The following is a 12,690-nucleotide window of genomic DNA, read 5'->3' as shown; positions in this document are numbered from 1 at the left end:
AAGATTCAGTTAAGCTTTGATAATTGGATGCTCGTGATACAAACACATCTTTTGAGATGTATACGCTTGATAATCGGTTTATACTAAATCTTGTGGTTCAAAACACACTTTACAAATACACCTATGATTTCACCAACGTTTTTGTTGACAGATTTTCTATGTTTTTCTCAGGTCCTTGAATACTAGGTGTTACATACTTCCGCACTATACTTTTTGATACTTGCTTGGATGTCCAGTATACATGCATACGTGGAGCGTCTTTGACTTATTCTTAAATTGTGTCGCATATGTTTCAATTGTACTTTAAACATTGTAATGTAACTAGTTGTCGAACTACTTTGTAGACCTTGAAACATCCTCACTTTTGAAATGAATGCGACATATTTCGGTCGAACGTTGTTTTATAAGACTTATGACCACGTGACGGGACCTAAGTAGACGGCGCCGTCAATGACGATTTTGTCGGGTCGCTACAGATGGATGGTACCTTAAAGAAAGACGAAGTAGCAACACCACGTATAAGAAGATTGATATTGATTTGCCAATGTATTCAGAATCTGATTATCAATCGTTCTTTGTTACTAATTTTCCAGAATCGACCGATGAAGATTTGTTACGTAAGGTATTCGATCGTTATGGGTATCTCATTAATGTGTATATCGGTAAAAAGAGGGCAAAATCGGGGAAACGATTTTCGTTTGTTAGATTTATGGGCGTTAAGAATGTGACGATCATGGAAAAATGTCTTGCTGACGTTTGGATTGGGAATTTTCATTTATTCATTGAAGCATCAAAGGTGAAAAAGATGAAGAAGAAAAACCCCCATAAACCTATTGATGTTTCTGATCGTAAGAATCATATTATTCCAGATCTGATTTCTAAGCCAACTAAGATTGATGTTGCAGGATCTACGAATTTTGTGGTTAAGGAGAAGATTTCAGTTGTTAATGGATCATATGCATCAGTAATCCGAGGGGAAAAACCTAATTCAAACATAAAGAATATTGTGCTTGAAAAGGTGGACGTGATTAATGTGTCTAAAGATGACTTGATCATAATGGCTAAGGTTAAGAATATCGGGACGTTACATACGGTGTATCAACAATGTTTGGTTGAAGGCTTTTCAAAATTCAATATGTGGGCGGATTGTGGGTGTGGTTTCAATTTGACACTATTGATTCATGTGAGTTGTTTAAAAGCAATCCAAACATGCAGGCCCTATTCACATGTATTAAAGAACCCTCGGATACGTTTGTAGTGGATGGAAGGATAATATGGATAGAAATTTCGGGTCTTCCCACGTGTGCATGGGGTACCAACGCGGGTAAGAAGATTGCTTCTTCGTTTGGTCGTTTTCTATTTTTTGAACCAAATTGCTAACTTCCTTTATCATGTAGTCGGGTTTGTATTGCTACGTATGATAAATCGCTTATTGCCACTATGGTTAAGGTCAACATAGATAATCATGTTGCTGATGTTTGCGTGAATGAAGTTGGGACATGGTTATTTGATATTGAATCTGCGTTAGAAGTTGATAATAATGAAGATGGTGGATCGATTAAAGGTGATATGTTGAGCAATACTTCGGAATGTTCGTCATCAGAGGATGACAATTCATCAAATGACCACTTGAAAGAATTTGTAGGTGTGAATATAGATTCATCGTTTGAGGCTTCGAATTTTAAAGGGAACGATAACGAACAGAGTAATGAAGCTAATTCTGTTAATGTTTCTATTGTAACAAAACCAATTGAAGTGGATCAGGGGGATACGATTTCTGTATCTACAAAGCCAATTAATAATAGCCAAAGCTTTTCTCAACCTCCTGGATTTTCAAAAGAGAAGGATACCGGGAATACTAATTTCCGTACTTGTTCGCTTGTAAGTTGTCACACTCCTTTTATTGCTATTAATCATTATTTATCTCATGCTTTTAGTATTGAACATAGTGAGGATATATTCGGTATTGGTGAATTACTTGGCTATAGTTTGAAAGTCATTAAGAATTTTTCGAAGCGCGAATTTGATAACTTTGGTTTTAAATGAAGATATTATCGATTAATAGTTGTGGATCGTTGATGTTCGATAAACGAAAATGGGTTAAAGACCTTTGTGTTATGTTAAATATCCAGTTTTTGTCTATTCAAGAATCGAAAATGTCCAGGTTGATTATGCCTAGATTACGATCCTTTTGGGGAAATCACAATTTTGATTATGCGGTTAGTTTAGATCGGGGGTATTCGGGTGGCATTATTTCCATTTGGGATCCAAATGCTTTCATCAGAAGTGACATTTGGTGTGATGAGTATTTAGTTATTGTCAAAGGCACTTGGTTACGTGAAAATCTTGACGCTTATATGGTTAATGTTTATGCTCCGTAACAGTTGGCGGATAAAGTTAATCTTTGGACAAAAATGTCTAATTTTATTGGCACTCATCCGGGCGAGTACATTCTTATGGGTGATTGGAATGCTGTTAGAAATAGTGATGAACGATGTGGTTCTGCTTTTTGTCATCTATGTGACGACCCGGAAATTTCTGGCCAAAATTAAACTTTAACTTTATATGATTTAATGTTTTCGACACGATAAGCAAAGTCTGGTAACCTAAGAATTAGGGAAATGGCCCCTAATTAACGCAAATCCTAAAGATAGATCTATGGGCCTAACAAACCCCATTCTGAAATTTGGAATGCATTAGTACTTCGATTTAAATGGTGATTGCGATTGCCAATATTATGGCATACTTGCGAGTATGCGGGGGATATTCTATATGCATTATGTTAATGTCGGTTACCAGGTGTTCATCATACGAATGGATTTTCTACACTTGCGAGTGTAATGATATTTATGAAAAATGAGAATCTTGTGGTCTATTAAAATGATGGAAATGATTTTTATGATAAACTAATGAACTCACCAACCTTTTGGTTGACACTTTAAAGCATGTTTATTCTCAGGTATTAAGGAAATCTTCCGCTGTGCATTAGCTCATTTTAAAGATATTACTTGGAGTCATTCATGGCATATTTCGAAAGACGTTACATTCGAGTCATTGAGTTCATCAAGATTATTATTAAGTCAATTATAGTTGGATGTATTATGAAATGGTATACATACCGTCAACTTTAGATGTAAAGAAAGTTTGTCTTTTAAAAACGAATGCAATGTTTGTAAAATGTATCATATAGAGGTCAAATACCTCACGATGTAATCAACTATTGTGAATCGTTTATAATGTATATGAACGGGTCCTTTCAATCTAGATGCTCGAGCATTTAATGAGTTTATTGATCAGAACGCTTTATACGATTTTCCTCTTGGTGGTCTCCAATTTACATGGCGGAACAAATCAGGTAACAAATTTAGCAAAATTGATCGTTTTCTTATTACAAATAACGTTTTAAATGTTGTAGATGATTTGAAAGGTTTAATTCTGCCACGAGGTTACTCGGATCATTCTCCTATTTTGTTATTTCAAGATAAAGTTGATTTCGGTCCTACGTATTTCAAGATTTTCGACTCTTGGTTTTCCCGTCCTGATTTCGATGAAACAGTTCGTAAGGCGTGGGACGATATTAGTGTTAACACTAATATGGATATTGTTGGTAAATTTCGATTACTTAAAAGCCATTTGAAAAGTTGGATACATTCTCCAAGGATTACAGAAGCTAAATGATTAAAAGATATTAAAGTTAAAATTATTGAGCTCGGCATTATTATCGATTCGGGGCATGCTAGTACTGATGAAATTAATTTGAGAAATGCATTAGCTTCTGAAAAATATGACATTTCCAAATTGATTGATCTTGATACTCTTCAAAAGGCTAGTGTTAAATGGGACATTGAGGGAGACGAAAACTCCAAGTTTTTTCATAGTTCCCTTAAATATAAAAGACGGAGTCAACATATCCAGGGTGTGCTTGTTGATGGAGTATGGCATGATGAACCAAATGTTATTAAAACTAAATTTGTTGATTATTTTGAAGCAAAATTCAGTGACATTCCTTCTGATATCATATACAGAAATATTAGGCCACATGCTCGGCTCTCTGTTTCCGAAGCTATCGAAATTGAAAAAAGTATAGAAGATGATGAGATTAAAAGCGCGGTTTGGAATTGTGGAAGTTCAAAAGCGCCCGGCCCGGACGGTATCTCGTTTCGTTTCTTGAAACATTTTTGGGATTTATTTAAATCTGACTTTTGTAGGGACATTAAACGTTTTTTCGTGTCATGTAACATGCCATGTGGAGCGAATTCGGCATTTTTCCCCTTATTCCCAAAGTGACTAACCCGATTCTCATTAACGATTTTCGTCCTATTTCGTTAGTCGGGTGTTTTTATAAAGTGATCACGAAGATTTTGACTAATCGATTACAACTTGTTATTGATAAAATCATTAGCCCGGTTCAATCGGCTTTCATTGCTGGGCGTCAGATTCTCGATGGACCGCTCATGCTTAATGAAATCTTAGCGTGGTATAAAAACAGAAACAAGAAGATGCTCTTATTCAAAGTTGATTTCGAAAAAGCCTACGATTCGGTAAATTGGGAGTATCTTCTATTTATGCTTTCATCCCTCGGTTTTGGTGATACATGGTGTTCTTGGATTAAAGGATGTCTTTTTTCTGCCAAGACTTCGATTTTAATTAATGGAAGTCCGACTCGTGAATTTACGTTAAAAAGAGGTTTGAGACAGGGAGACCCGTTAAGTCCTTTCTTATTCATTATTGTTATGGAAGGACTTCATCTCGCTTTCCACCGCGCTATGGAAATTGGTTTTATTCGCGGGATTAAAGTTGGCATGGATAATATTCACTTATCTCATTTTATTTATGCAGATGATGTTATTATTTTTTCAGATTGGAGTGCTCCCGAATTAAATCGAATTCTTTTAATTCTGGAAGTATTTTATCGTGCTTCCTGATTAAAATTAAATGTCACTAAATCTCATATTTTTGGTATTGGTGTGGCGGATAACAATGTTGTTTCTCTTGCTAATGTTGCGGGGGCTCGAGTAGGAACTTTTCCTACTAATTATCTTGGTATTCCGATTGGGTCGAGCATGAATAGAATTTCTAATTGGGATACGTTATGTGATAAGTTACGTTCTAAGCTATCGACTTGGAAGGCAAGTCTCATTTCGTCGGGAGGTAGATTGACATTGATTAAATCTGTCATGGAAAGTCTTGGGATATATTTTTTGTCCCTTTTTAAATGCCCCGAGACGGTCATCAAACATCTTGAATCGATTCGGGCTAGATTTTTTTGGGATGGTAACACTTCAGTTAAAAAATTATCATGGGTTAAGTGGGATAGAATTCTTGCCCCGTTTGATAAAGGTGGGCTTAACGTTGGGAGCCTCAAAGCTTTTAATTTAGCCCTTCTTTGTAAGTGGAGATGGAGATACTTAACAAAACCGAATGACATGTGGGTGAAAGTAGTTAAATCCATTCATGGAATTTTTTTTTAGAAGACTTCGTTTTCTAGCAATAGCATTTGGAATAACATTGTCGCGTGTTGTCACAAATGTTATATAGAGGAATTACTTCTGGCCGATATGTTTAAAATGGTGGTTGGTAATGGTACTTTAATTCGTTCCTGGCATAATTTATGGAATGGTAATTCTCCCCTTTTGTCTCGCTTTAATAGACTTCATCACTTGGATTCTGACCCGAATGGAACGATAGTCAGTAAAGTCGTTAATGGTAATTGGGTTTTTAATTGGAAGCGTGATGCTTCTGGTGGCCGAACCATGCAACAATTAGTAGATATGCTTGATTGTCTGGGCCAGCCAACTTTTGGTGATAGAATTGACACATGGTGTTGTAGGTTGAATAAAGATGGCTTCCGCTAGGAAACATATTGATCGTCATTGTCTTCCTTCGTCCCAAGTTGATACGGTTTGGTTTAAATTTATCCCGCGTAAAGTTAACATATTTTTATGGCGTTTTCGGCTTCCTACTCGTTGGAACCTATCCGCGAAAGGAATTGATATTGATTCTATAGTTTGTCCGGTTTGTAACAATGGCGTTGAAACTCGCGAGCATTTGTTTTTTGATTGCGATATAGCTCGAGATGTGTGGCATAAAATTCAGGTTTGGCTCGATTGCGGTATGCCTGTTTTATCGTCTTGGGATTCGTTTGTGGTTTGGCTTGAAGGTACTCGATTATCGGTCACTTCAAAGAATCGGATTATTGCGGTTACGGTGACTACTTTATGGGCTCTTTGGCGGTTCAGGAACGGTGTTGTTTTTCACGATTAATTTTGTTCTAAAAGTAGTCTATTTGATGTAATTAGGCTTTTTTATTTTCGTTGGATTAAAAATAGAGGTCATTTAATTTCTAATTGGAACTTATGGTTATCTATTCCTTTGTAGTCTTCCCTTAGCGCCTTGCTAGGGATCGTATTATTTATATAAATCATTCTTTGGCCGTAAAAAAATAAAGCATTATAAAAGTACTCGGTATCTTTTATCCAGCCATAAGTTACAGCTAGCTACCATTTAACATTTACGGTCGGTCATCTATGGTCTGAGTGAGTGAGTGAGTAGCAGTTACCTTAGGCCACTCCCTATCGTAACTAAACTATTCATCCTTTTAATCTTTTACATCATCGTCACATCAACACCAATATCCTATAACTAACTCATAACTAAACACTACCTATCATGGCTAAAACAATACTCCTCTTAATATACAACGTACAAGTAATAAAGCATCAAGTCCAACAATAAAAAGCCACTGGGACCCACAATTCCTATAACTAACCTAAACACTTCCATTAAATCCATGGTGAATGCGGGTAACTAACGCGGGTAATTAATCCGTGCTTATGGTTCATTACGAGTAACTACGGGTAATGAGCGAGTAATGACGGGTAATGAAACCACAGGTAAGGTACTGGTCTTATAAACTTAACGTATACAAAAACTAACCGGTAAATTTAACGAGGAGTAAGGGATCTCGTCTCTAACCTCTGCAAAACCCTAAATAAATAAAATCACTGAACCCTAAACCTCCAATTTAATCAATGGTGGACGATACGGCATCAATGAGCATATACAAAGCATCAAGAACAATTAAACGAAAACAAAACACTCTGTATAATTCACTTGGATCAATTCACGAAGATTCTATTTTTGTTTCTGAAATAGCTCAGCTATGGCCTGAATTACCACTGGTAGCTAACCTCCGTTGCGGTTTGTGGTACGCTAAGACGTTTCATTCAAATTGTTACTTTAAATCGACCGATGGACATACGAGTAACTTGTCGTTTAATACATCTCGCCTCAATCTTCATTTAGCTACATTAGCAGGTTATTATTATAATTATAATTATAATTATTCTATCTTAACATACAATTTACTTGTTCAACGATTATATATGTACACCGATCTTAATATTTATTTATTTAATGAAAAATAATAATGGTTTTGTTATGTATGGATGGATGGATGGATGGATAGGACAGAAGGGAGGGTGTATGGTGGTTGATTCTACTCGGAAAGGGAAGAGGTTTCCAGATAGTATGTCAAAAACTATACCTATTTGGACTTGTGTGTTGAATCGTGCGATTTTAAATTATAGAAGCAGGATGTGTGCGATTGATAAGCCAATGGAGGGAGTAAGTTGTTGTTCTCTTCATCTATTGTATATATGTAATATGTTCTTCAAATGTGATGTTTCTGCATATACTTTCATCAATTAGATCTTGGAACTTTTTGGGGCTGATGATTTCATAGGTTTATGTAAGATGATGATGATTCACCATTTTTGAGGAGTCTTGAGATCTTGGATGGTTGAATGTTAAATTAATACTCATAATACTTCCTTCACACCAAAATAATTGAAGCCTACTGTTGGACTCTTTAAACCTTAAATTTCCACAAGCTTGCATCACTTGATGCATTTAATTAAATATTTTAAGAAAGTTTGTGCCTATAATCTAGTATACAATATACAATCAGCATTACAAATACAACATAATCAAATTTTAAAAAGTTAAATTTTTTAGATAACTTATTTGGAAAACTTGAAAAGCTAAATTGGACTACAATTTGGGATCAAAAGTTATCATAAAAGGTTGTGATCTTCTGAATGATTTAACCTTTTCCTATTTCGCAAGAAGGCCTTTCTGCTTTTAAAGAATAGGCGATTATGCATCTATATGTTTGTTGATAGAGTTATTCCTATTTTGATATTTGAAGATCTTAGAAGAGTTGGTTCAACTTTGTTCAAACATAGATATATTATTGTGGTGTTTGCTTTTTTGTAGGTGAAATCTTCTACTCAAAATTCATATACCAATGTACAAGAGTCCTCTAAATGGGACTCATGTTTGCATCTTCCACTGTGGGTTCCTGAAACTGAGAAAGTAAGGATACAGCATAACATCGATAGGTGGGTCAACCAGTTAGAAACAAGTGGAGCTGATATTGCTTCCATATCTTCATTACTAAGAAAACCTCTACGCCCTCTCTGGATCTCACAAAAAACCGTCATATGGTTAAATGAAGTTCCTGATTATAATTCATGGGATTTCACACCCATAATTCTTATTTCTGCATCTGCTGCAAGTGATATATATCGGCAAAAGACGAGCTCTGAGTTTAGTTGGAATTACATAGCAGGAGCTGGGGACGATGAGGAAAGTTGGGCTAGAGGTTTAACACCATCCTTATTTTGGAATGATGTCTACGATCTGATTAGTTCAGGGCCTGATCTGTGTAACCAAAAGGTAGCTGGTATTGTTGAAAAGGATAGGGTATATCGCGCTCAAAGGGGACTGAATGCTCCTCAGGTCTCGTTAAAACAAACAAAGTTAGGGAGCACCTGTTCAACTCAAATTCAAGATCGACCGTTAGACATTGTTACAGAGAATGGAACTGGTGAACATTTGTTAGGAAATGAGCATACAATATCTTGGTTGGGTTTGACTAACCTTTCAGTTTGTGCTACTGGATATGGTAGGCTATATGTATACATGGGAAGTTAATCTATTTGCTTGATAACCCTACATACAATCAAAAAATGTTGAAACTTGAATACAGGTGGCAATTTTGGATCACATACTTATGATTGGGTCAAACCATGTTATTTTTTCAAATTTTAAATGGGCTGAAAGTCACATGAACTTCTAATAATAGTGCATACAATCTCTTAAATGGTTTCCCATTCATTACAATTCACGTTACTTCCCTGAATGTTTTGAAAAATCGAACACATAAGTGTTTGCAGGTCAACCTATCTCAACATGGCATATTTCGACTCATTTAAAATATTGATTTGTTAGTTGACTCATCCATTTTGTCGCCTGTAATTGAGATCATATGCTTTCCTGATGCTCGTTACAAATGGTTGGCAATGCCAAAATGAACTTCAGTAGGGAAAGTGAAGTAATTAATTTCTACTGATAATAAAATAGGAATATTAAGAACCATATACAATGTAACCCTTAAGGGTTGGCTAAGTGGAATATTTGAAGAGAGGAAAACTCTCACATTTGGGGAGGTCCGAGGTTCAATTCCCACTTGGTGCAAACAATTCATAGGGGCCACACCAATCTCCTAAGAGTGAGCTGTCTGTGTGGAGCGGTGGGTTTGGTCCCTGTGGAAAAGTGGCCCACCAAAGGCGGTGTCGAAACCATGGCTAAAAAAAGCCATATACAAATATGCAATGCTTATTCTGCTTTCATGTTCGTCTTGTCTGTCGCCAACTTTCTGTTAGCTCCAGTGAAAGAGAAATACTCTCAAGGCCAAATTTTTTGGTTTTTAAATGAAGACTAACCAAGAGACATGTTCTCTTCTTCTCACTTGACTATTAAAATCACCTTACGTTTTGCAGATTTCAAGGAATCCGATGTTGATGGCATACTCAACTGTGATCAAAATCAGATTCTTTGTACCCTCAAAGATCCTGAAGCTCATTTGCACCTGCCTATCATGGTAATAAAGTGTCACTCTTCATTTTTTCAGTTCCAGCTTGCTATCTTTCTTATTATATTATTTTAGATGAAAAATGGGCGGGTTGGGTAATGTCAAATGTGGCAAGATGGGAATTTTGACTGTGGGTGCATTCCATTGGGTACGAGCTAGCTTGGACCGACCTGTCAGCACTTTGTAGTCCCTTTTTTGAGTTTTCAAGCTAATTGTATTAGTATTCCGTAATTATAATTTAAGATAACTAAAAACTACGATTGTATTTCTTACAACAACTCACGATGTTTTAAGCAATTGCAAACTAGTGCCTTTGAATGCTTGGCCCATTATGACCTATTTCCATATTAGCCAAGTTAAAAAAAAATTAGCCTTTGGAGAAAAACTAAAACACATTGACTCGTTTTAAGGCAAATGGGTTGAAACAGCCACCTCTTTTTAGCTTCATATTTGTTGATCAGGATAATCTTTTACTTTTACAGAACTCAAAATTCGATAGGTTTTCACTGCAAAGAAATCTACCGTCTGCACTGAGTTTTGCCAAGCGGCATCTGAAAGAGGGAAAAAGGCTTGCAGTCTGCTGCAACAGTGGTAATCATCATTTCATGTTCAGAAAGGGATTCTTTTCCAAATACCTGCTGCTTATTGATTTTTTTTAAAGCTAATAAAGGATACAATTCTTACTTAATTTGGACAATTGAACGTGATTATTGGACACTTGTCTATACGAATGTAGCAATCAGGCATAGTGTTTGAATGCTTTTTTCACACGAGAATATAATTAATTATATCACTGGTTTTCATTTTTCAGGGGAAGACATCAGTGTTTGTATTTGCTTGGCAATATTGATTTCATTATTCAATGTTGAAGGTATGTATGTAGACTTGATCGATATGATATTGATCCTTCTATGTGAATGAATATGCGCACACACTTACGATTTCAGTACCTGGAAAGTATGTGTTGGATTATTAGAAATGGGAATCTCAACTTGTTTACTTATGAATTGGTTGATTAGGTTATGCTTTATGCCTTTATCTTCTAATGGGTGAATTAAAAACATGAGCTAAATAGCAATAGGGTCAATTGGTTACAAGCTGCCAAAAGTGTATCTTAGATGCATACAACCTTCTACATCAATTCTTAATAAGATTATTATAATTGTAGAATATTGTTTTTCGAAATTCTTTAACTCGCAAGTTATGTGAACCAAAATTACTTGCTTTGACCCGAGCATATGTTGCCCAACTTTCCTGATCATCCATCCTATCTTTGTTGCCTTTTTGTATGGCTGCTTACAATTGGTAGATGAGAAGTAATTTCCACCCATTTTCTTATATATCATGTGTTAATAACTTCCCCATGATGATAATGGTTGTTTATATTTAAATCTACAAGTATGCCTAGAATAAAAAAATATATCACTGATGGGACCGAGAGAGTAATTAATTAATCATTAATCAAAAGATGATAACATGGTACCAATTAAGTCCCTTGATTGCCTAGACCTTTATCCTTGGCTTTAATTACCATCATTCAAGTGCTATATTGTTACCTATGTTCATATTACCTCTTTATAGTTCTAGTATAATAGAAGAGCTGGCTAATTCAATCATTTTACATATAAATAAATGGGCGGATTGGTTTACGTTTAATCTGATGGCCATATAAAAAATAGTATATAGCTATAAAGGAAACAAGTCCATTGTTTTTTTTTTTTTTTTATGTATCAAACCTTATTAATCATTATATATTATTCTTGAAGTAGCATACTCTTTGTAAAATCATATTTGAATCTTTAATTATATATTAATGTGTTATTATCTAATCTTCTGGGACAAAAGGATTTATGGTACAACCCAACCGGTTTCACATATGCAAAATATACTCGCTTTGAGTTTGACCTGTCACCCAACTCATTTGATTGCCTATTTTGCCACCTTCACTCAGATAATAGTGAGAGTGCAGAACTCATTATAAAGTCTGTGAATTTGGACAGGGGTATATGATGATGGGAAATCGTTTGAAGATAGACGAATAACAAAGCTAGATTTGCGACAAAGACTGATATTTGTATGCAAGTATGCAGTAAGCGCCAGACCATCAAGAGGTAATCTAAAGCAAGTATTTAATTTCCTTGCTGCTGCTGCTGCTGCAAGTCTTTGACCCACCCAGTATTTTCTCAAATTACTACTGTAAAAGAAAATGAGTGAAATCCGTCAAACTCACTTAATAAAGGAATGTCAAAAGTTGTCTGTAATGCAACACAACATGCTAATTTGCTTTGTTATAAAAGTAGACTATTAATTAATTAGTTACTTGATTCATTTGGTTTCGTAATCAACCAGCCTTGGCCTTGACCTTGACCATTCGGACCCATGCATAAACGTAAGTGTTACTTGACCTGTCTAGCTATATTCCCATGTCTGTCTATTATAGATCCATATCATTTAAGCGCATCGTTATCATGTACGCCTTTTGTTATAGTCAACAAGTGGATGACTTGACAAATTATGACTTTGATAGGGAACCAGAACTCTTCAACAATTGAGATTCTTTTGAACACGTTTTAGGTACCAATTTTTTTTTTTTTTTTTTTTTTTTTTTTTTTTTTTTTTTTTTTTTTTGCACGGAATATATTGCCATGCAGACCATGTTGCCAAATTCACGGATCAAAGCTATTGTTGGTTATCGATCATAGGAGGACAGTACAGGATTTGATGCCAAAAGTTGTTGATGCTTCAGATAATAA

At 35.5% G+C, this 12,690-nt stretch overlaps 2 protein-coding genes across 3 annotated transcripts; both read left to right on the top strand.

Annotated features, from left to right (window-relative positions):
* The first annotated feature begins 5,841 nt into the window (after positions 1-5,841).
* LOC139894265 (uncharacterized) lies at positions 5,842-6,264 on the top strand. Its single transcript, XM_071877463.1, has one exon. The coding sequence runs from the start codon at positions 5,842-5,844 to the stop codon at positions 6,262-6,264; it is 423 nt and encodes a 140-aa protein (XP_071733564.1).
* A 692-nt stretch (positions 6,265-6,956) lies between these two features.
* Positions 6,957-12,233, top strand: LOC139890480 (tRNA A64-2'-O-ribosylphosphate transferase). Of its 2 annotated transcripts, none has more exons than XM_071873356.1 (7): positions 6,957-7,317; positions 7,469-7,626; positions 8,278-8,968; positions 9,846-9,946; positions 10,420-10,528; positions 10,749-10,808; positions 11,938-12,233. In XM_071873356.1, the coding sequence occupies exons 1-7, from the start codon at positions 7,032-7,034 to the stop codon at positions 12,102-12,104; spliced, it is 1,572 nt and encodes a 523-aa protein (XP_071729457.1). In that variant the 5' UTR covers positions 6,957-7,031; the 3' UTR covers positions 12,105-12,233. The 2 variants fall into 2 exon arrangements, with proteins under 2 accessions (XP_071729457.1, XP_071729458.1); XM_071873357.1 differs by having other exon boundaries at positions 7,208-7,317; positions 7,474-7,626.
* The last annotated feature ends 457 nt before the right edge of the window (positions 12,234-12,690 follow it).

The sequence above is a fragment of the Rutidosis leptorrhynchoides genome, chromosome 2 (assembly GCF_046630445.1).
Source record: "Rutidosis leptorrhynchoides isolate AG116_Rl617_1_P2 chromosome 2, CSIRO_AGI_Rlap_v1, whole genome shotgun sequence".
NCBI lineage: Eukaryota > Viridiplantae > Streptophyta > Magnoliopsida > Asterales > Asteraceae > Rutidosis > Rutidosis leptorrhynchoides.
Note: the sequence above shows the minus strand (reverse complement) of the source record. Positions and strands in the feature narration are given on the sequence as shown.